At 44.5% G+C, this 27,631-nt stretch overlaps 1 protein-coding gene across 5 annotated transcripts in view; it reads left to right on the forward strand.

The window, feature by feature from the left end:
* The window catches only part of cracd (capping protein inhibiting regulator of actin dynamics), a 310,373-nt gene that overhangs the window by 120,183 nt on the left and 162,559 nt on the right, over window positions 1-27,631 (forward strand). The window contains exon 1 of one of the 5 annotated variants that reach the window (XM_078548134.1): window positions 20,441-20,517. The exons of the other annotated variants lie outside the window; for them this stretch is intronic. Within the exon in view, the coding sequence (XP_078404260.1) occupies window positions 20,451-20,517 (67 nt within the window). The 5' untranslated portion in view covers window positions 20,441-20,450. Of the gene's footprint in view, window positions 1-20,440; window positions 20,518-27,631 lie in introns of those variants that run through there. 5 annotated transcript variants of the gene reach the window in all.

Below are 27,631 nucleotides of genomic sequence, written 5' to 3' on the forward strand. Positions count from 1 at the left end.
GTTCAACACCATCAGAATTACTAATGAAATGCTGCCTTCATACAAGGTTGAATCTGGTGCTCCCTAACTTACAGGGGAAGATAGAGAAGAACCAGGGTAGTCAGAAAGTGAATCATGATATTCACAGTAAAGATCAAAAATTTACTGTGGGAGAAACAGTTTTTGTGTGAAATTTTGGAATTGGACCTAGATGGGTTCCTGATACAATTGTTTCTGAAACAAGACCTTTGTCATACCAAATGGAAGAGGAAAGCCAGATTGCTGCAAAACATGTGCAGCATCTAAGAAGTAGAGACACTGCACCTAAAATCGAAGTTGAACTTTTGATCCCTGAGGTGCCCGATCGACATAGAATAGACATACCCGATGTCTCTGAAGTAAATAATTCTGAACTGCCATTGTCTAAAGATGTCCCTGATGCTGCAGTTCCTGATCAAGTTGACCCAGTGGAAGAATCTCAAGGCGTAGAGCTATGTCATTTTAATCGAATCAGAAATCCACCTCAGAGATTTAATCTATAATCTCACGAACTGTATAAGAACACTTTAAAAAAAATTTTTTATTCATCCATGGGATGTGGGCTTCACTGACTGGTCCAGCGTTTATTGCCCATCCCTAGTTGCCCTTGAAAAGGTGGTGGTGAGCTGCCTTCTTGAATCGCTGCAGTCCATGTGGTGTGAGTATACCCATAGCGCTGTTAGGAAGGGAGCTCCAGGATTTTGATCCAGTGACAGTGAAGGAATGACGATATATTTCCAAGTCAGAATGGTGAGTAACTTGGAGGGGAACTTCTAGGTGGTGGTGTTCCCATCTATCTGAAGGTAAGGACCTTCTAGATGATAGTGGTCATGGGTTTGGACGGTGCTGTTGAAGGAGCCTTGGTGAATTCCTGACAAGAACATAAGAACATAAGAACTAGGAACAGGAGTAGACCATTTGGCCATTCAGCCCTTTGAACCTGCTCCGCCATTCAATAAGACCATGGCTGATCTTCTTATGTTTCAATTTCCACATTGCCATCTAATCCCGATATTTGTATATATTTGTCTATGTTATGGATTAAGATATTCTTGTAAATAAGAGATGTAAGGCAAAATTAAAAGGGGAGGAATGTAATGATTTCATGTAATGTAATCATACTGTTTTGGGGATCACATGACTGTACAGACGAATCAGCCCTAAGTGCGTGTAATCTTAGGGGAGGAGTTTTCTAGTTGTGGACCTGGTTCAAGCATGTAGCTTCATCAGGAGCTCTGTAAATAAAGTTTACTGTTTCTAACAAGAAACCTGTCCGGTACACCAAGTTTATTACAGAGTTCATGATGATCATGAAGAAACGAAGGACATTTTTCTCATAGCACATATGACTTTTCCTTTCTATACTCAGTACGGTATGAATCGTGGTAATGTTAGGCACATTAATATTGGTGCTGATGTGTAGAAATATCTGAATAATCAATTAGATAACGGTTTTGGATGTAACATTAATTATTTATCCTTTAGAGCCCGTTACATTCAGCATTTAGTTGCACTTTTACTTGCATTGTTTTCTCGGTTTAACTGCAATGTCTGCTATTCATGGTTCTTTGCATTGCCATTGGGGGAATTTATGCTCATCGTGATTATCAACACAAAAGGGAAAAAGCATAGATTCTATGGTTATGATTTTACAAGCGTGACATGACGTTGGGACAAAATGCAGTTTCCGAGCCGGCAGGACCGTGGGGCTGATTGTACCAGTGGTGCCCAATTAAGAGGTCCCCGCTGGGACCAATGTCCAATCAGAGGACCGGCAGCTCTGTAGCCTCTGCAGTGCCACCTGAACAATGGCCACTACTGAGGCTTCAGTGGGAAAGCAAGGAGGCACCAGTGCCATGGCCAGGACGGCAGGCCCTGGCAAGTGGAGGGGCGAGCCTTCCAGCTGTGGCACCAGGGCCAGAGGTGGTCTTTGTTGCCAGGGAGCACTCCGGCTTTGGGCTGTGCAGCCTTGGGAAAAGAAGGCCCACCCTCATGATGCTGCTGGGAGGCCACCTCGATATAACTGGTGGATTCACCACGGGATGGGGGCCATTGCAATGCCTGTAAAATTCTGGCAGGGTTGCAAAATGACCATCAATAACCACTGCCTATCCTGTCTCCGATAATATCCAGTGGCAGGAATTACATATCGGACTTCCCTCCTGACGCCTTCTGCTGCCATTTTACCAGCCCTCTCGCCTCCCAACCCATCTCCAGAGGGCCGGAAAATCATGGCCTATGTGTGAGACAATTCAATATGTTGAATAGGCGGTATAATTTACCAACAACTTTCTGTTTTTAAACCATTTCCACTATATTGTTCAAAAAGAAAAGTAAATTGGACAAATTGCTGACAATGAACTAGTATTTATCCCTGTTAAGTAAATCTAATAATATGTGTAGATTAATTCCATGCTTTTAATATATTTATGTAGTGGACAAAAGAATATTGTAGCAGATCAGTGATTTTCCTCTGAAAAGCAGGTTGGTGGATGAAATCATTCAGAGCACGAATGGTTTGTAACATTGATTGAACAATGAGTCTCCTGTTGATTGCTGGCTGGAAAGTAATGCATTCTCTACACAAACTGAAATCAGCTACCTTTGCAGGCGCAACATGAGTAGGCATGGTCAGTCAGCCTTAGCTTTGAAAGAGGTGTTTCCACCTTTTTATGGACCTGAAACTAAAATTTAGTTTTATTATAGTTTCATTATGATTTATTTCCCTCTCCCTCTCCACCCAAAAAGCAATGAAATTGGTAGATCATGGAGTCTTTGCAAACTAATTTCAATTATGTTAATTAACTGAAGAACAGGATTAAAAGTTAGGATGGGAGAAACACTCTAATCAGTTTCAATATTTCAGTTGACATGGGAAGAGAAGTGGCAAAACAGTCAGATCAAATCTTCATCATTTTCTGTCAATGGTATGAAACTTCAATGTAATTTTAACTCCCAGGTTGGGTGGGGAGGAGGTGAGTAGCAGGTTAAAAATTTAAAAAACGGAATCCCTACCCCAACCCGTCCACACGTTTGTAATGGAGGCAGGCCAGTAGGGTATTGGCTCCTGACTTACTCTCAGGAAGCAGGTCAGCCACAAAACTCATAGGAGTCTGGGAGCCTCCATTTAATTCATTTTATTTTAATGCCTGCATGCTGTGATTCCTGGACCTCAGGCATCCTAGCAGATTAATGGTGGGGAGAAAGTCCAGACCCATGAGCTTAAGCACCTTCACTGAACTACTTGTGAGCCAGCAAGTACAGGAGTGTTATCCTCAGCCCATTAAGCTTACCTTTCAGACAACCCAGAATGGCACCCCTGCAATCGGCAATATCCGACACCCACCTCCCACCCACCCCCCGCCCCATCTACCTGCAATGTCCCATTCACCTCATTCATGTACAGCTCCTAAACCTAATACACTGGTTTGATGTGCAACTCTCGATCCTGACAGGAGTACACTGGACTGAGAGGCAGCTCATGATCCCTCCTTGAGCCAGGAAATTCCTCAGGAAATCACATATTTTTCAGAGATGAAAATTTTTCAAAAATAATGATCACCTCATTTATCTGTGGTTTTGTATAGGGTGTGTTATTGGAAGGAAGCGAGCAATAGGAGCAGGCCATTCAGCTAATTGAATTTGCTCTGCTGTTCAATTCGATCATGGCTAATCTGTACCTCAGCTCTATTTATCTTCCTTTGTTTCCTAACCCTTGATACCCCTACCCAACAGAAGTCTTTGATCTTAGTCTTACAAATTTCAATTGGTTGAATATCCACAGCCTTTTGATCGAGGGGTTTCCAGATTTCTGCAAACCCTTTATGGCAAAGTGTTTCTTGATTTCACTACTGAATGATCCAGCTCCTAAGATTTTTATCTCTGTCTGGTGATTCCTGTTGGAAAATGTTGCATAAAAATGAGCTAAGGACAGGATTGAACTCTGGCTGTGTTGTCCCCAGATCCAATAGGCCACTGCTAAGACTCCCATTTGAAGAGTGTCAACTTGGACAAGTTGCTGGAGGGTTGCAAAGACGTGTGGACACGTACCCCAGCATGTGTTAGTGCCTTCAGGAGGAAAGGGGGAGAAAACCTGGAAAAGACTACATGAGAAAGTTCCTTTGTACACCTCTGGCAAAGCAAACTACATTTACAAATGACAAAACTACAAAGGTATGAGGGGCAAGTTGGCTGTGGTAGATTGCCTGTCTACCGTCATACTTTTTAATGTAGTTTTACAGTGGTTAGCATTTAAAAGCTTAATACATGGTTTATAACAAATAAACATTCCTTTGAGGTACAAAAAGCCAACAGGAAAAGTGATCCAACTGTGGCTAACAAGAGAAGTTAAAGATTGTGTTAGATCAAAGGAAGAAGCTTATAAAGTTTCCAAAAAAAGTAGTAAGCCTGAGGATTGGGAGCTTTTTAGAATTTAGCAAAGGAGGACCAAGAAACTGATAAAGAAAGAGAAAATAGAAATGAGAATAGACTTGCAAGAAACATAGGGCAGAACTTTGCCCTTCTCTGGCAGGCTCGGCAGGGGCAGGCAGGGGCGGTCGGGAAGCTGACCGCCACCCACGATGGGGGCCAGACCATGATTTTACGCTGGTGGGCCAATTAAGACCTACCCAGCGCGAAACGTGAGCGGCAGGGCTCAGCGCTGCCTGTGCGGGCGGGGGAGAAGGGCAAGCGCAAACTTCACTGTGCCTCAGGGAGATGAACAGTTTTCCAAAAAAAAAATTTAAAAGATGTTATAAAACATGTCCCCTCATGGCTCTGTCACATGAGCAGGAACATGTTATAAATGAAATGTAAATTTTTAAATTTTACTTTTATTTGCTGTTGGAATCCCCATACCGCCCTTGAATGAGGTTTCCTAAAAAGTGCAAAGGCCGCTTGGCCTTTTCACCTGCCTGTCAACCGTAAGGTTGGACAGACAGCAAAAAAGTTTAACTTAATGGCCTTAATAGACCTTTTAATTGTCGGCGAGTGCGCTACCGATTCCCACGTGCATCTGCAGACCAAAATATCGTGCGACTGCGCGTTGAGTTCAGGACGCTCGCCCGATTTTATGCTGAAGTGGGTTGGGCGCGCCCCCGCCCGCCGAGGTAGAAATTCTGCCCATAAAAAAAGATTGTAAAAACTTCTATAGTTATGTAAAAAGGAATAGATTAGCAAAGACAAATGTGGGCCCACTACAGGCAAAGGAAACTTTTTATAATGGGAAATAGGGAAATGGCAGAGAAACTAAACAAATACTTGGGGCAGAATTTTCCATTCTGGAGACAAGTCTGGTGGCAGGTAGGAAAGTCAGTGTGATCCCTGCTTAGCGGCGGGGCAGCTGAACATGTCGAGCTTAAGCTTTTTAGCTCATTAATTATGCATCAGCGAGGAGCTTGGCGAATCATGTGGCAGGGTGGGCAGGAAGTTGCCAGCCCTGCTGTTACTTCATGGGGTTGAAGATCCTGGTGCCATATTTAAAGGGCACCCAGACGGATATTCACTCATGGCATGCCAGGAGCTCTGCATTACCCCTCCAGAGTCTTTGCAGACACAACTCGTACTAGAGAAGCTGGCAGATGTGAGCAACCATATCCCGGGACATACAAGGACACCTCCGGCATTGCCTTTCACTCACCTCTGGATAAGAGCGCTGCCTGCGATACATGCATGCTCGCCATTGCAGTGCTCCATGTTCACTAGCCTCTTGACCTTATAAAGGCCCCGCTGCCTCTTGCTGCTCAGGCCCTTGCTCCTCCTGACCTCCTCCCGAGCCTGTGCGCTCCTTCTCCTCATCTGGATAAGAGCCATTACCAAGGCAGGGTTGCCTGCAGCCTGCATCATTCACACCTCAGTGAATGTTTGAACGAGTTGAAGTGATACATTATGTGAGCATGTCCTTTACAGGTTTCCCTCCATCTCAAAGCCAGCAGGCCAGTGCTAAGCCCTTCATCTGGCCTCCATCTAGACATGACATCCCCACCCCACCCCTTCCAGGTGAAGCAGATCCTGGAGGACAAGGAGTTTTGAAAGAGAGACCATTGCCTTGGCAGAATAGAAAGACTAACTGCATGAGACCTTATCAGCCATTCACCTGTGAAGATGGAAATTTGGAGTTGTGAGTTGTCTGTCCTCCACCAGCAGACATCCACCTCCCTCCCTCCCTTCATCCCTCCCTCCCTTCATCCCTGCCTCTGACTGCAGCCAATAGCAAATGGCTCAGAATGACCAGCAGCTCCACACCTTGCTGGGATCTTGGTGTTATGAGACCCACGAGTCAGGAACAAACCTGCTGCAATGTGGGCTTCACTACAGGGAGGAGAACACAACTGAACAGGGTTGACATCACTTGTTTCATAATTATTAGAGTGTCCCCTTAGTCGGCCACTTGCACTGAACTTGAACTTCATCCACTGGGGAAAACCCTCCTCCCAACTCAAGGGATTTCACTGACTGACTAACTGAGTAGTTAAGGTCAGCTTGGACAAATGGTATGTGTCACCTTTCAAACTATATCAAATATCATCATTCCTCTCGCCTCTGCCACCCTTGTGACCCCGTTACCCTGGACCCTATCACGGTCCACCTCCACATGCCCTTCCTTCCCTCAGAGCTGGCAGCCGTTACCTTTCCCATGCCCACCCTGACCCTGCCCCCTCTGTGAAACCCCTGATGAGACCTTCACCGGCCAGACTCTCACCCTGGACCTGCCACTCTACCGTATCCTTCTCCTCCCTCTGACTGTGAATGCTCTCTCCTATCACCAGTACGCCGAGTTCACCCCTCAGGACCCCACCGTCAACACCACTGACCCTGCCCTCTAAGACACTCCCTCCCCTCCCCTGACACTCACCCCTCCTTCCCTGGACACTACACCTGCCCTTCCCTGGACATTCCTCCCCACTTCCCCAGGCACTCTCCCTGCCCTTCCCCCGTAAGCCTGTCTCCTCTGTCCAGCCTTCGCTCCATCCTTCCAACCTACCAGCGCCCCCGTACCCTTCCAGCCTTTGCCTGCCTCCCGTGTCCAACCTTGGCGCAACATTTGCTAACAGCACTCGAGTGAAGTCATGTGAGGACCCCAAGAAAGAGAAAGCAGCACCTACGAACCTCAAAGTTGTGGAAGAGGTGAAGCTTGCCAGTTGCACGCCAGTTAAATACAGCCGTCAAACTGAACGTTCTAAATTTTCGCTGGCGGGGAACCTAATTTGGAGGACGAACTTAATTCCGTCGAGGTGGCCTTTTAATTAGCATGCATGAGATGCTAATGAATGCCAATGGGATTTCCAACCTTGTTCATCAGGAAACTCAATCCGCTTTTAACCTGCCTTGAATGTCAGGAGAACAAAATTCACACAGTTTATCTCGTTATCGGGAAACAAATTCTTTGCCTCCCACCAAATTAAGTGCCCCCGCCCGCCACAATTCCCAACATTGGCAGGAGTGGAAAATTCTGCCCTTCATGTCAGTCTTCAAGGAGGAAGATACAAAAAAACCTCCCAGAAATGCTGGAGAATTAAGGGACGACTAGGAATGGGGAACTGAAAGAAATTAGTGTTAGTGAAAAGGTAATGCTAGAAAAATTAATGGGACTGAAAGTTGATAAATCCCCTGGACCTGATGATCTATATCCTGCAGTGTTGAAAGAAAGTAATATAAAAACAGTCAGTAAGAGCTTCTTTAAATATATAGAAAGGAAGAGAGAGGCCAGAGTAAATATAGGCCCCTTAGAGAATGAGGCTGGGGAAATAATAATGGGGAACCAGGAAACGGCAGAGGAGTTGAATAAATACTTTGCATCAGTCTTCACGGTAGAAGACACTGATAGCAATCCAAAAATACTAAATAATCAAGGGGCAAAAGGGGGTGAGGAAATAAATACAATAACTATCACTGGAGAAAAAGTACTAAAGAAGCTAATGGGGCTAAAGTCCCGTGGATTTGATGGGTTGCATCCTAGGATATTAGAGGAAATAGTTGCAGAGATAATAGATGCACTGGAAGTAATCTTCCAAGAATCCTTAGAGTCTGGAAAAGTCCCAGTGGATTGGAAAACTGCCAAAGTAACACATATTCAAAAAGGGAGGGAGACAAGAAACAGGTGACTATAGGCCAGTTAGCTTAACATCTGTCATTGGGAAAATGTTGGAGTCTATTATAAAGGATGTAATAGCAGAGCATTTAAAAATGCATAATCTAATCAAACAGAATCAGCATGGCTTCATGAAAATCATGTCTGACAAGTTTATTATAATTCTTTGAGGAGGTAATAAGCAGGATAGATAAAGGGGAACCAGTGGGTGTAATATATTTGGATTTCCAAAAGGTGTTCGATAAGGTACCGCATATAAGGCTACTCAATAAGATAAGAGCCCATGGTGTTGTGGGTAGCATATTAGCATGAATAGAGGACTGGCTAACTAATAGAAGACAGAGAGTTGGGATACGGGGGTCATTTTCAGGATGGCAACCTGCAACTAGTGGAGTGCCACAGGGATCAGTGCTGGGGCCACAATTATTTACAATATATATGAATGATTTGGATGAGGGAAGTGAATGTACTATCGCCAAGTTTGCGGATGACACAAAAATAGGTGGGAAGGCAAGTGGTGAGGATGACACAAGGAGTCTACAGAGGGATATAGACAGGTGAAGTGAGTGGACAAAAATGTGGCAGATGGAATATAATGTGGGAAAATGTGAGGTTATGCACTTTGGCAGGAAGAATATAGGAGCTGGATGTTACGTAAATGGAGAAAGACTGAAGAAAGCTGCAGCACAGAGAGATTTGGGGGTCCTTGTGCATGAATAACAAAAAGCTAGTATACAAGTTCAGCAGGTAATAAGTAAGGCAAATGGAATGTTGGCCTTTATTCCAAAGGGAATGGAGTATAAAAATAGGGAAGTCTTTCTAAAACTATGCAAGGCACTAGTTAGACCACATCTAGAATACTGTGAACAGTTTTGGCCCCCTTATCTAAGGAAAGATGTACTGGCATTGAAGGCAGTCCAGAGAAGGTTCATTAAGTTGATCCTGGGTATGGAGGGATTTTCTTATGAGGAGAGGTTGAGTAGGCTGGGCCTGTACTCATTGGAGTTTAGAAGAATGAGAGGTGACCTTATTGAAACATATAAGATTCTTGGGGGGCTTGACAGGGTAGATGCTGAGAGGTTGTTTCCCATCGTGGGAAAGCCTAGGACCAGAGAGCATAACCTCAGAGTAAGGGGGCACCCATTTAAAACAGAGATGAGGAGGAATTTCTTCTCTCAAAGGGTAGTCAATCTGTGGAATTCTTTACGGCAGAAGGCTTAGAGGCTGGGTCATTAAGTATATTCAAGGCTGAGATGTAGAGATAATGGATGCATTGGTGGCCATCTTCCAAAATTCTATAGATCCTGGAACGGTTCCTATAGATTAGAAGGTAGCAAATGGAACCATACTGTTTAAGAAAGGAGGGAGAAAGAAAACAGGGAACTACAGACCTGTTAGCCTGACATCAGTAGTAAGGAAAATGCTAGAATCTATTATAAATCTGTTATAAAGGATATGATAATGGAACACTTAGAAAATAATGTTGGGATTGGATAGAGTCAACATGGATTTATGAAAGGGAAAGCATGTTTGACAAACCTATTAGAGTTTTTTGAGGATGTAACTAGCAGAATAGATAAGGAAGAACCAGTGGACTTTGTTTATTTGGATTTTCAGGGAAAGCTTTTGATTATGTCCCACTCAAGAGGTTAGTAAATAAAATTAGAGCGCACAGGATTGAGGGTAATATACTGACATGGATTGCGAACTGGTTAATGGACAGAAAACAGTAAGTAGGAATAAACAGGTCATTCTCAGGTTGGCAGGCTGTGACCAGTGGGGTACCACTTGGGCCCCAGCTATTCACTGTCTTTATCAATGGGCTGAATTTTTCCATCGGCGAGAAGGGGGCGGGGCCCGCTCGCCAACGCGAAAATGACACGGGATGAGGTCGGGGGGAGCTCCCGACGCCATCCCACCCTATTTAAATCTTCAGGAAGGTGGGGGCACAGCGTGATCAGCTGTCCGCCTGCCAACCTAGGCCACTGACAGGATAATTAAAACAATTAAAGGACCTGCCCGTCCAACCTTAAGGTTGGCAGGCAGGCCAGGAACCCCGGCGGGCTTCTGATAAAATATGAAACCTCATCCACCAGCGGGATGAGGTTTCATGTCGGTTTTAAAAAAGTTTATTAAAGTTTTTGTGCACTTTATTAACATGTCCCATCTTGTGTGACATTGTCACATGAGGGGGACATGTTAATGATTTTTTTAGTTTTCTATTTTTAAACTTTGAAAACCTTTCAGCGATCTCCCTGAGGCACCACTTAGCATTCTCGCATCGCGCTTCCCGGCGGACGTCACGCTGGGCGGGCCTTAATTGGCCCGCCCGTGTAAAATGGCGGCGTGGCCCATTTCGGTGGTGGCGATCGGCTGCCCACCCGCCGCCAAGTTGGTCGAGCCTGCCCACCCATCAAAGGCAAAATTCAGCCCAATGATTTGGACATGGGGACCAAATGTAATGGGCTGAATTTTGCCTTTGACGGGCGGGTGGGCCCGACCGACTTGGCGGCCGAAATGGGCTGCGCCACCATTTTACGCGGGCGGGCCAATTAAGGCCCGCCCAGTGTGACGTCCGCCGGGAAGCGCTATGCATTTCCTGTGCAGGTGTGGGGGGAGGATTCCCCAAATGCGAGAATGCGCTCTTTCGCACATGCGCGTGAAAGATTGCACATCTCCCTGAGGCTAAGGGCGGGGGGAGGCACAGGGTGTCTAGAACCAGGGCCACAGTCTCAGAATAAGAGGCAGGCCATTTAGGACCGTGACGAAAGGGAATTTTTTCACGCAGAGGGTGGTGAATCTTTGGAATTCTCTAACTGTGGGGCTGTGGAAGCTCAGTCATTGAGTACATTCAAGATGGAGGTGTTAGATTTCTAGATAGTGAAGACATCAAGGTTTTTTGGGATAGTGTTGATAATGGTGTTGAGGTAGAAGATTATCCAGGATCTAATTGAATGGCAGAGCAGGCTTGAAGGGGCTGAATGGCCTACTCCTGCTCCTAATTCCTATGTCCTACGATGGAAGCCTAACAGATTCAGCAACTTTTTAGCAATTATACATTGATTTGCTGCTTAAAGAGGTTTGTAGTCGACTATCTGGTTTGCAGTGATGAAGACTGGCTCTGCTCTCTAGGTGTAAAGGTATCTGCACTAATACACATGGAGCAGCTGGTGACGAGGCTTGGTTCGAATGGGTCGAACAATAAACACAGTGTGAGTGAAGCAGCTTAGTTACCTGACACCTCGACTGGTGCCTCAATGGCTCCATTTATACTTTGCAACGTAGAATATGGAACTAAGTAGCTGAACTCATAAAATGCAGGCAGGTAAGATTTGAAAGCAGCCATTTATCTTTATTAATGTATTAAATGTTACGGGAATAGTTCATAACATTCACTCTTTACATTACCAGTGTTTAAATATGCTATTTATGTCATAACAGATACAAAATACAATGTGTAGAAAAAAAACCCACGATTACCCAACTATGGTACTGTTAAGTCAGTTAAGTCAGAGTCTACAGTCAACTTTAAATGTAGAATAAATATGTTTTACATATACAGTAGCAATTCAGTTGGTGTTCTTTATAATGGCGATGAAAGATCAAAGAGCAAAACAAGAAAGAGCACAACATTTTTCAGTTAAGGCAAAATGTTTCATTTATGATTTCATTTATGACCAAATTGTGCTAAAATAATCACATTTTTATAGCAGTGGTTTATGGAAGTAATTTATCATTACCAGTGATCACATTTTTCATAAATGAGACAAAAAGCAATTAGAATTGCTAAGCTGTGTGTTCAGTATTCTCTCTTTGTTCCATGCTGTTTTGCAGGGCTCCATCACAGTTACTGATCTTCAGGGTAGAACTGCATTTATTAATTATTCAGTGCAAGGTTGTTAATTGCTAATGATTTCAAGAAGTGGGTTTTTGTGAGGAGGAGGGTAGATGCATCCCGTTTTTGATGCATCTTGAGCAATACAATAAACTAACCCTTAGAAAAAACTCATGACAAAGCCTTCCCGTTGGTTTTATTTATTTAGTTTTGCTTAACTTGAGGTGTGATCAGGCAGTTAAACTTTGATAGTTATGACAAACCCAACTCCATTGTGAAGGCATTACTAACAACAGGCCAAAGGACTGCCCCCTGCCCCAAAGTTTACCTTAACCCATTTACAATGATGTAATTACTCGTTAGCAAAATAAAGCCCATTTTGAAGTGATTACCCATTTTTAAACTAGAATGACATGCTAGCCTGTGGTAAACCTAGATGGAAATAGTAAACCATGCACCATATGATACGTTGCTTTGTAACAGGTTGCTATTCGCCCGTATTGCTCTCCCTTTTCGTCAGGCACATGTCAATTTTGGATCACTGGCACGATCATTGCAGAAATAATCATTAGTTCATGTAGTTTGCTGAATGGTCTAACTATTCTAGTCAGGTTCATCTCTTAAGTGCTTGGCTTGCCCTGCCAATTGTAACTCTTTCCAGTGCATTTCATAAGGTACTTCTGGATACATAAAGTGATAAAAAAAGCTAGTGTGCAATGGTTTTTGACATCATTAACACAAAAAAACACATGGGCCTGAATTTTCAGCTCGGCAGACGGGCGTGATTGGTGGGCCTGGGATCGGCCGGAAAGTGGGCGGTGGACTGCAATCAGCCCCCAACAGTGATTTCACGCTGGCTGGCCAATTAACGGCCAACCAGCATGAAACGTGTGCTAAAAAGCTCAGCGCTGCCAGGGTGGGGGCAGGAAGAGGGCGGGCGATGACATCAACACGGGCACGGCCCAGCGCTGACAGAAAGCTCACTGAAGGCAGAGAGCTGCTTCAGGGAGCAGAAGACCTGAAACAACAAAAATAAAGGTTTCAAAAGCTGAAAGAAGTGTCCATGCATCATCATTAGTCACCTGAAAATTTTGCTTATGAAAATGGTATCCACAGAAATTTATTTATATTTTCTTCCATCATAGAAATCTCATTCCCCCCCCACCCCCCCCACCCTGCGCCCCCCCCCCCCCCCCCCCCCCCCCCCCCACCGTGGATGAGGTTTGTTGAAAAATAGAAAGGCCTCCTGGCCAATTTGCCCGTCTGCCAACTATAAGGTTGGACGGGCTACGTAAAATGATAGATAATTGCGCCATTAATGAGCTTAATTGCCTTCTTAATTGTTGGTGGGCATGCTTACGACTTTTGTGCACGCCTGCCCATTAAAATATTGTGCGAACGCGGGATGATGTCAGAACGCTCGCCCGACATCATCTCGCGCAATGCGCCCGCACGATCAGCGTAAAATTCAGCCCATGCTCTATTTGCTGTAAAGCGCTTTGAAACATCTCAATGCAAGTTCCTCCTTTCTTTCCACTCCTCAATACTAAAAAGATAGCTGAAAATTCTGTTAATGCAAAAGACCCCAGAGGAGGTGAATTAGTTACTCTTTTATTTTTTTCACAGGATGTGGGCATCACTGGCTGGGCCAGCACTTGCTTCTCACCCCTAATTGCCATTGAAAAGGTGGTGGTGAGCTGCCTTCTTGAATTGTTGCAGTTTATGTGGTGTAGGTACACCCACAGTGCTGTTATGGAGCAAGTTCCAGGATTTTGACCCAGCGACAGTAAAGGATGGTGGTATGGCTCCATGTCAGGATGGTGTCTGCCTTGGAGGCGAACTTCCAGGTGGTGGTGTTTCCATGTGTTTGCTGACCTTTTCCTTGTCCTGTAGAGGTTACAGGTTTAGAAGGTACTGTCGAAGGAGTTTTTGTGAGTTGCTGCAGTGCACCTTGTACCAGTGTGTATCAGTGGTGGAGGGAGTGAATATTTAAGGTAGTGGATGGGGTGCCAATCAAGCAAGCTGCTCTGTCCTGGGTGGTGTTGAGCTTCTTGAGTGTTGTTGGAATTCATTCGGGCAAGTGTAGAGTATTCCATTACACTCCTTGCAGATGGTGGACAGCTTTGGGGAGTCAGGAGGTGAGTTATTCATTGCAAGAATCCTAGTCTCTGACCTGCTCTTGTAGCCACAGTATATATATATGGCTGGTCCAGTTTAGTTTCTGGTCAATGGTAACCCCCAGGATGTTGATAGTGGAGGATTCAGCGATGGTAATGCCAGTGAATGTCAAGGGGAAATAGTTAGATTCTCTCTTGTTGGAAATGGTCATTGCCTGGCACTGATGTGGCACGAACATTACTTGCCACCTGTCAGCCCAAGTATGAATGTTTCGAGGCCTTGCTGCATATGCATATGGACTGCTTCAGTATCTGAGGAGTTGTGAATATTGACAACTCTGCAATGATCAACAAACATCTCCACTTATATTGTGGAGAAGGTCATTGATGAAGCAGCTGAAAATGGTTGGCCCAAGGACATTACCTTAGGAACTCCTACTGTGATGCCATGTGGCTGAGATGATTGGCCTCCAGTAACACATCGATCCTCCTTCATGCTAGTTGTGACTCCAACAAGTGGAGAGTTTTCCCCCGATTTCCATTGACTCCAGTTTTGCTGGAGCTCCTTGATGCCACACTCAGTCAAATGGTGCCTTAATATCAAATGCCCTCATTGTCCCATCAATGCTTGTGTTTAGCTTTTTTGTCCATGTTTGGATGAAGGCTGTAATGAGTTCAGGAGCCAAGTGACCCTGTGGAATCCAAATTGATCATTTGTGAGCAGGTTATTGCTGTGTAAGTGCCACTTGATAGTGCTGTCAACGACATCTTTGATCTACTTGCTGATGATCGAGAATAGACTGATGGGGATGCTAAACATCTGGGTTGGATTTGTCCTGCTTTTTGTGTACAGGACATACCTGGGAAATTTTCCACATTTCCAGGTAGCTGCCAGTGTTGTAGCTGTACTGGAACAGCTTGGCTAGGGGCGTGGTTAATTCTGGAGCACAAGACTTCAGTACTACTGTTGTCTGGGCCATAGCCTTTGCAGTATTCAGTGCCTTCAGCCGTTTCTTTATATCACAAAAATGAACAAATTCAGGTGTCACCTACAACCTGTACAGAGTTGGAAAGTCAAGACTCAATATTTTGAAGTGCAGCAATTGTTATTTTTCCTATCCTTTATGCAAAGACTGGCTGTTGCCATGGAAAAAGGAAGTTGTCAGACCTGCTTCATTTCACCTCTGATAAACACACTGGGTCCGCAAAATTAGGCTCCATAGTGTCGTTGATGTCGGCAGCATGGAATTCCCAAATTGAAAAAGTGTCAGCCAGAACGCTTCTGGCCACTTCCAGCCTGGCCCGTGCTGCACCCCCTGACTGACAGATTGCTAGCAGAAACATGCAGGGTGGGTGGATGGTGATGTCAAACGACCTCTAATTTGATGTGGGATCTGCCATTTTGGACTTGCTGACACCCTGTCCACTGCACGGGGGATCCCATCACTAGTGCTGCAAAGGGCTAATCATCTAACTTGCACATGAGGTGCTTTTGACTTAATTTGCTGGTACAGAGTTAATGGAAGTACTGTGCTCTGTATTATTGGAGCTGTTTTGAAAACTTCTTGGATATTCAAAGGATCTTGACAAAGAGGTCAGAGGATCTGGTTAGTCTGTCAGGAGAAAGCCTGGCTTTAGTTTTAGGGGCTATAGTTGCAAGTCCCTCTTGAGTTGCAACATGATTTGGAAAGGGACCACAGACAGCAGCCAGCTGTGTGCAGAGGGAGGAGGAGGGCTCTCAATAGAAAGCCCTACCCAGCAAGGGTTTTCGGGGCCCATCTCTTACCACCACCTCAATCAGGAACCATTTGTGAAGTGCCTATGTTTCACCAAGGAGGTTGTCACAAACTGTACCACCTCCGACAACCCAACTTGCTGCCTCAGAGCAAGGCAAGGACAGTGGTACCAGTGGCTGTTAAGGTCACCCTTCCTCCAAATTTTTACATCAGTGGATCTTTCCAGACAGGAGAGGACAGCATTAGCAACATCCCACAGTTCGTTGTCCATCGTTGCATCAGTGAGGTGACAGAGGTGATGTATAGAAGGAGGGGATTTTATCGTCTTCTTACTGACCAGAGAGGAGCAGGAGGAGAGAGCTGGGTTTGCCAAGATGGTGGGATTTCTGCTGGTGCAGGGACTCATAGGCTGAACGCATGTGGCTCCAAGGGCCACACATCTTATTGGGAAATGTACTGCAAGGGCTACCAGTCCATCAACATCCAGTTGGTGTGCCACCATGACCAGAAAATTCTCTCAGCGATTGCCTGTTACGCTGGCAGCAGCCATGATGCACTCATCCTATGGCAGTCAGCTGTATCCATCATCTTTGGGCCAGAGCAGTAAACTAGGGGCTGGCTGCTAGGTGACAGAAAAACCTGCTCTACCCCTAACTAATGATTCTTCATTAACATTCATCCAAGCGAGGACAGCATGCTTATAATGATGTCCATGCAGCTATCAGGAACATCGCAAAGCAAACTTTCTGCACCCTGAAGCACCACTGCTTGGACCATTTGGGGGCGATGTGGGGAGGATGGGGGGTGCCTTGCAGTACTCACCGTAGTGTGTTTCCAAGTTTGTGGTGGTCTGCTGCATCCTCCATAGCCTAGCTACCATTAGGAAGCAGTCCTTGTCCCCAGGTATTTGGAAGATACCTCAGGACAGGGAGGAAGAAGAAAAGAAGGAAGCATGGAGGAAGAGCATCCGGAATCCCTTTGCTCAGACTCTGGTTCCCTTATGGTGTCACCCCTTCATCGTAGCCAGTCCACAATTCCCCGTGTTTCAAATCATCTACTACATACCATCACGGTGCCCTCTTGGCTAAAATCCTGAAATAAAAATCAACAAAAATAATACTTCATAAGAACTTTATCCAACAACACTTACCACATGACCTGCAGTGGTTCAAGAAGGCAGCTCACCACCTCCTTCGCAAGGGCAGCTAGGGATAGCAACAAATGCTGGCCTTGCCAGTGATGCTAACATCCCACGAACAAATATAAAATAAATTTCCAATAATAGACACAAAATTGATGTATTCAACCAAATGGTATCCCTTAGTGCCTGTCTTTGTGCTCCTATGCAGTGCTGCCCCATTGGTTGCAGCATGGCTGGCAGAAGTCTGCTGACTTCCACTGGGGGAGACTGCAGATGGCCTTGGAGGATGCTCTTGATCAGTTCAGGGCACAGAAAGCCTGACTGTGGACTGTACCATCTCGGCATTGATGGCAACAGTCTGGGCTGGTTGGCTGAGAAGAAACAGCAAGGGCACTGATAGAGTGGCAGCGGTGGATGCAAGAATGCTGTCATCCTGATAGAGCCACTAGCCGCCACTCCCCCAGGACGGCCCCTCAGCAATCCTAATAATCTCTTCAAGGATAGATTGCCAGATTGCTGTGAGATCCTGCAAGCGCCTTTGCGCACTGGCACCTGCAGCTATGATGGCAGCAGTCTGAACCTGCGTGGCAACAAGCTGGGCTCACATGGCAAGAAGCAGAGATCTCATGAGCTCAGTCGGAGCTTCCACTGCAGCACTAAGACTTTGGATAGCTTCCCCCTGTGCTGCAATTGAAGCTGAGATATCGGCCACCAGATGCTGCATCACAAGTGGGTGTACAAATGCTGTTATGGAGTTGGCCGTTACTTTGATTGTAAAGAGGATGGGCTCCAAGCTCTGCATGAAGCCTTGTATCAAGTTTCAACTGAAATCCTCCATACTCCTTGACAGTGACAACAGGCTCTGTTGCAGGCCTGGCAATACACCAAGCATCTCTGTGTGCATGCCCATCAGAATTCTTCTGTATGTCACCCAATTAAAGTCCTCATTTTTGTCCTGTACAGCAGAGCTCATGTGTGAGCTAATCCTCTGGTGAGCTGACACATGGACTACCCTTCCCATTGGCTTGGCCGGCTCCCACTCCTGTCTGGTGTCTCACCATGTGCTGATAGTGACTCTCTACTCCCCTCTACAGTTCCAGTATCTGAGCTGGTGGTTGCAGTTGTCAGATCAAGTGATGGCGACTCTTCATCAGAGGTCAGGTGTAGTTCCCACCCTTTACCGTGAAGCTGCCCTTGCTGCAATTCTTGGGTATCTGAAAGCAGAAACCTAGAAAGGAACATCAGAACATAAAAAATAGGAGCAGAAGTAGGCCCCTCTAGCCTGCCCCGTCATTCAATAAGATCATGGCTGATCTGCCCCAGGCCTCAACTCCTCTCTCGTGCCAGCTCCTCATAGCCCTCAACTCCCCGATATTTCAAAAATCTATCTACCTCCTCTTTAAATGCTTCAGTGATCTAGCCTCCACGATTCTCTGAAGTAGAGAATTCCAGACATTCACTACCCTCAGAGAAGAAATTCCTTCGCATCTCAGTTTTAAATGAGTGCCCCCTTATTGTGTAACTATGTCCCTGAGTTCGAGATTCCCCCACTAGTGGTGGAAACATCTTCTCAACATCTACCCTGCCAAGTCCCTCAGAATCTTGTAAGTTTCAATAAGATTCTTCTAAATGCTAATGAATAAAGGCCTAACCTGTTTAGCTGTTCTTGATAAGCCAACCCTTTCATCCCAGGAATCAGCCTAGTAAATCTCTTTTGAACTGCCTCCAATGCCAATACATCCTTTCTTAAATATGAGGAGCAAAACAGTACACAGTACTCCAGGTGCGGCCTCACCAACACCCTGTACAGTTGTAACAAGCGTTCCCTATTTTTAAACTCCAACCCCCTAGTAATACAGGCCAAAATCCGTTTGCTTACTTAATTACTTGCTGCACCTGCGTGCTAACTTTTTCATGCACAGGAACACCCAGATCCCTCTGTGCTGCACTTTTTTGGAGTCTCTCTCCATTTAAAAAATAGCCTACCTTTTGATTGTTCCTACCAAAGTGCATGACCTCACACTTTCCTACATTAAACTCCATCTGCTAAGTTTTTTGCCAACTCACTCAACCTGTCTATATCCCCTTGCAGATTCCTTATGTCCTCATCACGACATGCCCTCCCACCTATTTTTGTATCATCAGCATATTTGGATGCATTACACTCTGCCCCCATCTCCAAGTCATTAATATAGATAGTAAATAATTGAGGCCCTAGGGCTGATCCTTGTGGCACTCCACTAATTACGACTTTCCAACCTGAAAAAGACCCATTAATCCCGAGTCTCTGTCTTCTGTGTGTTAACCAATCCTCAATCCATGCTAATACATTACCCCCAATACCGTGAGCTCCTATCTTGTGCAATAACCTTTTATGTGGCACCATATTGAATGCCCGAGTTGGGCTCAGGGAAAGTGGTGGGATGGAAAGCAACAGGCCCATGGTCATGCTAAAATTAAAGCAAATGGACGGTGGAAATCTGAAATAAAAACAGAAAGTGCTGGAAATACTTAGCAGGTCTGGCAGTATCTTGGAGAGAGAAACAGAGTTGATATTTCAAGCTGAATCTGATTCTTCTTCAGAACTGCTTACTTGTAGGCCTAGTTCCATTGCTGAATGCCTCCTTGACACTTCTGGTACTGCAGAGCTGCCAGCCTCCAATTGACTATGAGGTGGGACATCCTTCTGTAGAGGGGCGCAAGTCTCATAATAATTAAAGGCCAGTTGGCTGAAAAATTAAAACGGGGCAGTCCTGCCAAGCGGAGACGGGCTTGCCCCCAACATTTACACTGGGTGTGGGGAGCCCGCCCTCAGTGTATAATCCAGCTCCTATATAGGCTAAACAGCCCAAATTCCCTCTGTCTTTCCTCATGACTCCTAGTTGTGACACTGAGATCAGGTTCTTTCCTGCATTGACTCCAGCGTTTGAACATCTTTCTTATTTCTTGGCAACCAGAACTGGATGTAGTGTTAAAGTTGAAGTCTGATTAGACCACAATGATGTATGATCATCACCTCTTCTGACCTATAGGCTACTGTTTTGAACATTTGAAGAAAAGTTCTTGACCCAAATCATTAACTGTTTATCTCCACAGATGCTGCCAAACCTGTATTTCCAGTACATTTTGTTTTTATTCCCTACTTTTATGCTCCAATCTCTTTTCAATAAAAACCAACTTTCCATTTGCCTTCCTGTTTACTTGCTGGACCTCCATGCTAACTTTTTGTGATTCATATATATGGACACCCAATCCCACTGTATTGCAGCATTGTGTAGTCTCTCCCCATTTAAGTAATATTCTGAATCCCATTTAGTCCAGCGCTGGTCAATTTAATTTCAGGAGTGCCTGATGAATTAAGAGATCTGATCAGAGAGGTGGTCGGTAAAGATGTTGTTTCTTGCTAATATGGTATAAAAGAGACTAAAAACGACACAAAGTGAGAGCCCTGTGTATACCATGCACAATCTGTATTGCTGTCCTTATTGTTTTTTTCAGTGATACAGATGTAATCATGACAACAGAAATAATGGATACTAAACAAGATGTTAATGCAAAGTGTACTGACACTGTTGCTGCAGGTAAATAGATACAACTGTTTGAAGAGTTTCATTTTTAAAATTCAATTAACTTTGAATGTTTGAACAAAGTATTTCACTACCTGTACAGAACTAAATTAAATTCTGGTTTCTGAAGTGGATTTCAAAGTGAGTAAAATACTGCTTGTCTCCTGATTGTGCTTCTCTCTAAATGCCCAAAAATAAGTCTGCATTTGGACAAAGTTCTCGAGAAATCTTATTGCAACATCTCAATTATAGTAATTATAATACATCCACTGCATTTCCAACAGTGTTAGAGATCAAAGCTATTTACCATTTATTAAATCCTATTATTTTGAAATGTGTGAATGTAAGATCTAAGAAACTAGAATACAAAGGGGTATTAAGTCACAATATGTGAGCTCAAGGCATTCCCATTAAGTGAAATATGCTGTGTAACAATAACCAGAGTTTTGGAGTTAACTAGAATGTTGTTGCTTTGATTTGCAAGTTGTTTCTTATTTGATTGGAATATATTGTGATTTGAAGTGACCTGGACTTTTTATGCTCTATCCAGTTAATGTTAAATTACATGTACTTGTCACACATGGTGTCATTTAGTGTCTGTATTATTCCCCATTTATGTTTTATATGTGTTGCTAAGCAAAGTAAGTTGTCATTCACATTTGCATTACTTTGCCCTGTGCCTGTGGCACAATTTCCAATTTATTTCTGGGAGGCTTCCCACATTTAGCTGGCGGCCTCCCCAGATGGCAGAGGGCAACCCTGTCTCTGGCATGATGCTGGTGGCTCCGGAAAATGGCCCCGAATTCTCCTTCTGGTCCTGCCACCAGTAAAATGCCCCAGTGGCAGGACGGCTGATCTGACCCCGCTCCCCGTGATTTACCCCTGCTTCCCAACCTGCCTGCTGGAGGCTGGTAAAACCTTTGCAATGGTGATAGTGTTCCCACTCCATTCCTGATTTGGCCAACTTCATCTTCGGGTTTGCTTGCCATTGAGCAGCCAAAGAGCCAGCCTAATTCGGGCCGTAGGCCCACTTTCTACACAAATCAGATTCATATGACACACGTAGGCCAGAAACTTACCTATGATGCGCAGGCCGGGTGGGAGCGGGTGGGGGCGGGCACAGGGCCGATCGCAGCCCGCGATCAGCTGCATGCCACCATTTTACGTGGGTGGGCCGATTAAGGCCCGCCTAGTGTAAAACGTGTTTCAGCGCTATCTGTGTGGGCGGGGGGAGGAGGGAGAGTTGGGGCCTGCACACAAAAGAGCGCAGCAATCTCCCTGAGGCACAGAGCTGCCTCAGGGAGATTAAGTACATATTGAAATTTTTTAATAAAGAAAGAGAAAAATTATTTAGAGATGTCCCCTCATGTGACAGTGTCACATGAGCTGGGACATGTTTGTCAATTTAGCAAAATTTATTTATTGATTTTATTAAACCTTCAGGAAACCTCACCCCGCCTGTGGATGAGGCTTCCTGAAAAACGCAAAGGCCGCCTGGGCTTCTCGCCTGCCCGCCAACCTTAAGGTTGGATGGGCAGTGCTGTTAATTATCTAAATCACTTCCCTAATGGCCTTAATAGGCCTTTGACAGTTTGGCAGGCACGCATGAAAGATCTAAATGACGCACAATGACGTCGGGACACATAGATAAAAACAAAAAGCTAAAAGCTACTGCGGATGCTGGAAATCCAAAACAAAAACAGAATTACCTGGAAAAACTCAGCAAGTCTGGCAGCATCGGCGGAGAAGAAATCAGTTAACGTTTCGAGCCTCCATGGCCCTTCGGCAGAACTGGAGCATAGTTAGAAGAAGGGAGAAATATAAATTGGTTTAAGGTGGGTGGGGGGGGGGGGGGGGAGACACATTGAGGGTGTGGTGTGATTGTGGAGATGAGCAGATAATCAAAAGATGTCACAGACAAAATGGTCAAAGAGGTGTTGAAGGTGGTGGTCTTTGTCTGAGAAAAGTGCTAATTAAGAATGGAAGACAGGATATTCAAAGTACAGCTCTAGTGGGGGTGGGGTGGAAAGACTAAAGGTTTTAGTTTTAGATTTAAAAATAATGGAAATAGGTGGGGAAAGAGGAATCTATATAAATTATTGAAAAAAAAGCTGGGGGGGGGGAAAAGAAAATGGGGTGGGGATGGGGGGAGGGGGAGTTTAAGATCTAAAGTTGTTGAATTCAATATTCAGCCCGGAGGGCTGTAAAGTGCCTAGTCGGAAGATGAGGTGCTGTTCCTCCAGTTTGCGTTGGGCTTCACTGGAACAATGCAGCAAGCCAAGGACAGACATGTTGGCAAGAGAACAGGGTGGAGTGTTAAAATGGCAAGCGACAGGGAGGTTTGGGTCTTTCTTGCGGACAGACCGCAGGTGTTCCGCAAAACGGTCGCCCAGTTTGCGTTTGGTCTCTCCAATGTAGAGGAGACCGCATTGGGAGCAACGAATGCAGTAGACTAAGTTAGGGGAAATGCAAGTGAAATGCTGCTTCACTTGAAAGGAGTGTTTGGGCCCCTTCACTTCCTCTCTCCTCACCGTCCAAGGGCCCAAACACTCCTTTCAAGTGAAGCAGCATTTCACTTGCATTTCCCCTAACTTAGTCTACTGCATTCGTTGCTCCCAATGCGGTCTCCTCTACATTGGAGAGACCAAACGCAAACTGGGCGACCGTTTTGCGGAACACCTGCGGTCTGTCCGCAAGAAAGACCCAAACCTCCCTGTCGCTTGCCATTTTAACACTCCACCCTGTTCTCTTGCCAACATGTCTGTCCTTGGCTTGCTGCATTGTTCCAGTGAAGCCCAACGCAAACTGGAGGAACAGCACCTCATCTTCCAACTAGGCACTTTACAGCCCTCTGGGCTGAATATTGAATTCAACAACTTTAGATCTTAAACTCCCCCTCCCCCCATCCCCACCCCGTTTTTTTTCCCCCCCCCAGCTTTTTTTCCAATAATTTATATAGATTCCTCTTTCCCCACCTATTTCCATTATTTTTAAATCTAAAACTAAAATCTTTAGTCTTTCCACCCCACCCCCACTAGAGCTATACTTTGAATATCCTGTCTTCCATTCTTAATTAGCACTTTTCTCAGACAAAGACCACCACCTTCAACACCTCTTTGACCCTTTTGTCTGTGACATCTTTTGATTATCTGCTCATCTTCACAATCACACCACACCCTCAATGTGTCTCTCCCCACCCCCCACCCACCTTAAACCAATTTATATTTTTCCCTTCTTCTAACTATGCCCCAGTTCTGCCGGAGGGCCATGAAGGCTCGAAACGTTAACTGATTTCTTCTCCGCCGATGCTGCCAGACTTGCTGACGTCGGGACACATGCCCGATGTCATCTCGCGTCATTTTGCCGGGCCCACCCCGCATGCTGACAGTAATATTCTGGCCATAGAACCTGATTGCCATTTTGGCATACAGCCGAACAGAGCCTATGCTGTACATGTTCCACCCAGTTTCACTTGGAGGTCCAACCAAGTGGAGATAAGAGGTAAGCCATTAATTTTTTTTCTGGTTCCAGGAGGAACAGTTGTGTTCCACAAAAATACTGTGGGTCGCTACCACACTGAGTCCCCCTGGTTGCACCCACCCCTCTACGAAAAGCCCCCTTTAACCTTGCTTTGATTCTGGTCAGTTCAACCTCTGAGCTACCCAATATTGTGCCATCCTGGAACCAGTGAGCCACAGTGAAGCTACCCTCAAAACAAGCCAAGGCTCTGTATGGTGGGGATTACACTCTGTTGATCGACCACCTAATAGCTAGGGCAGAATCTTTGGCTGGGTGAGCGGGGGTGGGGTCCACTTGCCGAGGCGTAAAATTATGCACAGTGACATTGGGCGTGTGTCCCGACGTCATTCAGATTTTCAGTTCAGCGGGTGCGTATCCAAGTCGGCTGTGCGCCCGCCGAACTGTCAAAGGCCTATTAAGGCCAGTTAACTATCAATTGAAACAATTAACTGAGCTGCCCGTCCAACCTTAAGGTTGGCGGGCAGGCAAAGAGCCCAGGCAGCCTTTCCATTTATCATGAAACCTCATCCACGGGCGGGGTGAGGTTTCATGAAGGTTTTTAAAGTCTTGTAAAAATTTTTAATAAAATTAATAGACATGTCCCAACTCATGTGACAGTTTCACATGAGGGGACAGGTCTTAAAATTTTTTTTCTTCCTTTATTAAATTTTTTTGAACTTAAACTAATCTCCCTGAGGCAGCTCTGTGCCTCGGGGAGATTTCTGAGCTTTCGCACGCACACCCGCGCCTGCTCCCACCCAACCCCCCCAATAGTGAGAAAATTCTCCCCTTAGAATAGACCCCAATACTTCTTCAGTGAGTTTAATCACATTCAGAAAAAAATAATAATTTAAATAGCAAGAAACCAGTGTAAAATCCATTTGTTATGTCAAAGAAACCACTTTGGAACTCAAAGACATTATATTTCTCAAACTGGCATCTAAAATTAATCTCATTGAGCATGATGTTTCTCTGAACATAGCACATCATGAAAAGTACAAGAAATATACAGCTTGTTGGAGTTGCAATTTGAATCTAAATGTGACACTGTCAGAGAGATAGACAAATGACAGAATGAAAACCTTTGAACAATTAAATGGTAGTGAGAAAATGATATTTGGGAGAAGCTGACAATTTTCAATTCTTATGAAAATGGCACACTGGTCATTGGGAAGCTTTTCATTTATCAGTGAGGGGCGAACAAGATGACAGTCTTTAAGTACCTATTCTTATTCTGTGATGGGGGTGGTGGTGTTAGTACCAGAATGCCAATACTGGATAGATTGTGACAAACTACAATTGGTCTTTAAAGAGACTGTCATGGTGACAAACCTGAGCATGAATAGAGTAAACCCATTTGGCTCATCAACCCTGTTTGCTACACGGTTCACAAGACAATTTGTACAATTTTAACTAACACACTCAACCTCCTCAGCGAAATACCCACAAGTACAACTCACGAAAAGATGCACCTCTGAAATTTCTCCCTAACCCTTAACAGTAATGGAGTAAAACTCCAGCATGATAATTCAGTCTTACCCATTCAATTCAACTCTCTTCAACTCCATCACATAAATGGAACATTCTTGGCTCCTGTAGCATAGAATTTGTTCAGCTATGTCTGCTTTCACCTTCATTAACCCTGTGACTAGTTCTTAACTCTTAAAAGAGCTGAATATGTTTTGTTTAATATTCATAGCATTTACTGCTTTCCTGGGCAATTATTCACTATATCTACTTCACTATATGAGAAAAATTTGCTAACTTCTAAGCTTGTTAATATTGCACTAATCTAATTCTATTAATTAAAATGGTTAATTTAAAATTATTTGTTAATTCAAATTGAAATCAAAAATGCATGCTGTCTTGTTTTATTTAAATTGTTTCATTCAAACCAGTCGATAATCTGATATTCCCCCCAAGCAAAATATGACTTCAAATTAACAAGAATAGATTGGAGTTCATTAATCTGTCTATATGTACATTACAATGTTTATCAGTATTTCAAAAATGTGGATCAACGTAACTCAGGTAAATTGAGGCATGGAAGATGGATTTTAATGTAGATAAATGTTAGGTAATGCACACTGGAAAAAAAAGTAACAAATGATGAGCAAAAAGAAGGAATAAAAACAAAACATGCTCAGCAGGTCAGGCAACATCTGTGGAGACAAACAGAGTTAATGGGCAGAATTTTGCCCTAGGTTGGCGGGCGGGCCCCACCGGCTCGGTGGCAGGCGGACAGCCGAACTCCGCCGCCGAAGCGAGCCCCGCCGCCATTTTAAGTGGGTGGGCCAATTAAGGCCTGCCCAGCGGTCTGCCCGATGGGAAGCGCTATGTGCTTCCTGTGCGGGGGGGGAGGGATTCCCCATCTGTCAAAGTGCAGTCTTTCGCACATGTGCACGAAAGAGCACACTGCTCCCTCAGACTAAGTGCTGTCTCAGGGAGATCAGTGAAAGTGTTACAAAGTTAAAAAATAGAAAAATTAAAAAATTATTAACATGTGCCCCTCATGTGACAATATCACACGAGATGGGACATGTTAATAAATGTCACAAAAGTTATTGAAGTTATTAAAAACGGACATGAAACCTCATCCCGCCAGTGGATGAGGTTTCATGTATTATCAGAAGCCCGCTGGGGCTCCTGGCCTGCCCACCAACCTTAAGGTTGGACGGACAGGGTCTTTAATTATCTTAATTACCCTGTCAATGGCCTCAATCGGCCATTGACAGGTTGGCGGGCGGACAGTTGATTTGGCTGTCCACCCACCTTCCTAAAGATTTAAATGGACTGGGATGACGTCGGGGGTTCCTCCCGATGTCATCCCGCGTCATTTTCCCATCGGCAATGGCCCTCAAATCACCTAGGGGAAAATTCAGGTCAATGATTCAAGCCAATAACCCTTTATCAGAATGCATGAAGAGTTGTCGCCCAGCATTTTCTGTTTTTATTTCAGATTTTCAGCATCTGCAGTATTTTGGTTTTGTCTTAGCAGAAAGAAGATTTGGATGTGAATTTTAATCAGAGAGTTCCGGGCAATGTAAAATTGTTAGTTATGACATTAATTAAATACTAGAGTCCATATTATTGGTATTTGACTACAATTTGAAACACGTTTTGTAACTTTGCGTAAATCCCTAGTAAAGGTGCATTTGTAATATTAGCCTGGAGATTACTTTTGTGAATGCTCAAAGTGTTTCTATTAAATTCTTCTTCGCTATTTTAACAGAGGCATTGGTCCCTTTTAAATAAATAGGTCAATACCTAAGCTAAGATGGTGGTGGGAGGAATATGTCAGGCATTTATATGATAACATTTCCAGACTAATGTATTTTGATTCTGAGCTGCATATTTTAAAGAATACACTTACTTAAAAAAGGGGCTATTACCAATTCCTAATGGGAAGAGTGAAATAGAAGCTAAAATCTGTAGATAGACGAGGGATATAAGTGATAAGAAAATTATTATTCTATGAGATTTTACTTAGCTACTGGAAAAGTTGATGGACACAAAGCAGGACTAAATGTAGTAAAGGGGATGGAATTTATAAACGTTATGCAGAACTGCTTGTGCAGTATGTTCATTTGCTGACCATCAGAAATTGAAT

The sequence above is a fragment of the Cetorhinus maximus genome, chromosome 1 (genome assembly GCF_964194155.1).
Source record: "Cetorhinus maximus chromosome 1, sCetMax3.hap1.1, whole genome shotgun sequence".
Lineage (NCBI taxonomy): Eukaryota > Metazoa > Chordata > Chondrichthyes > Lamniformes > Cetorhinidae > Cetorhinus > Cetorhinus maximus.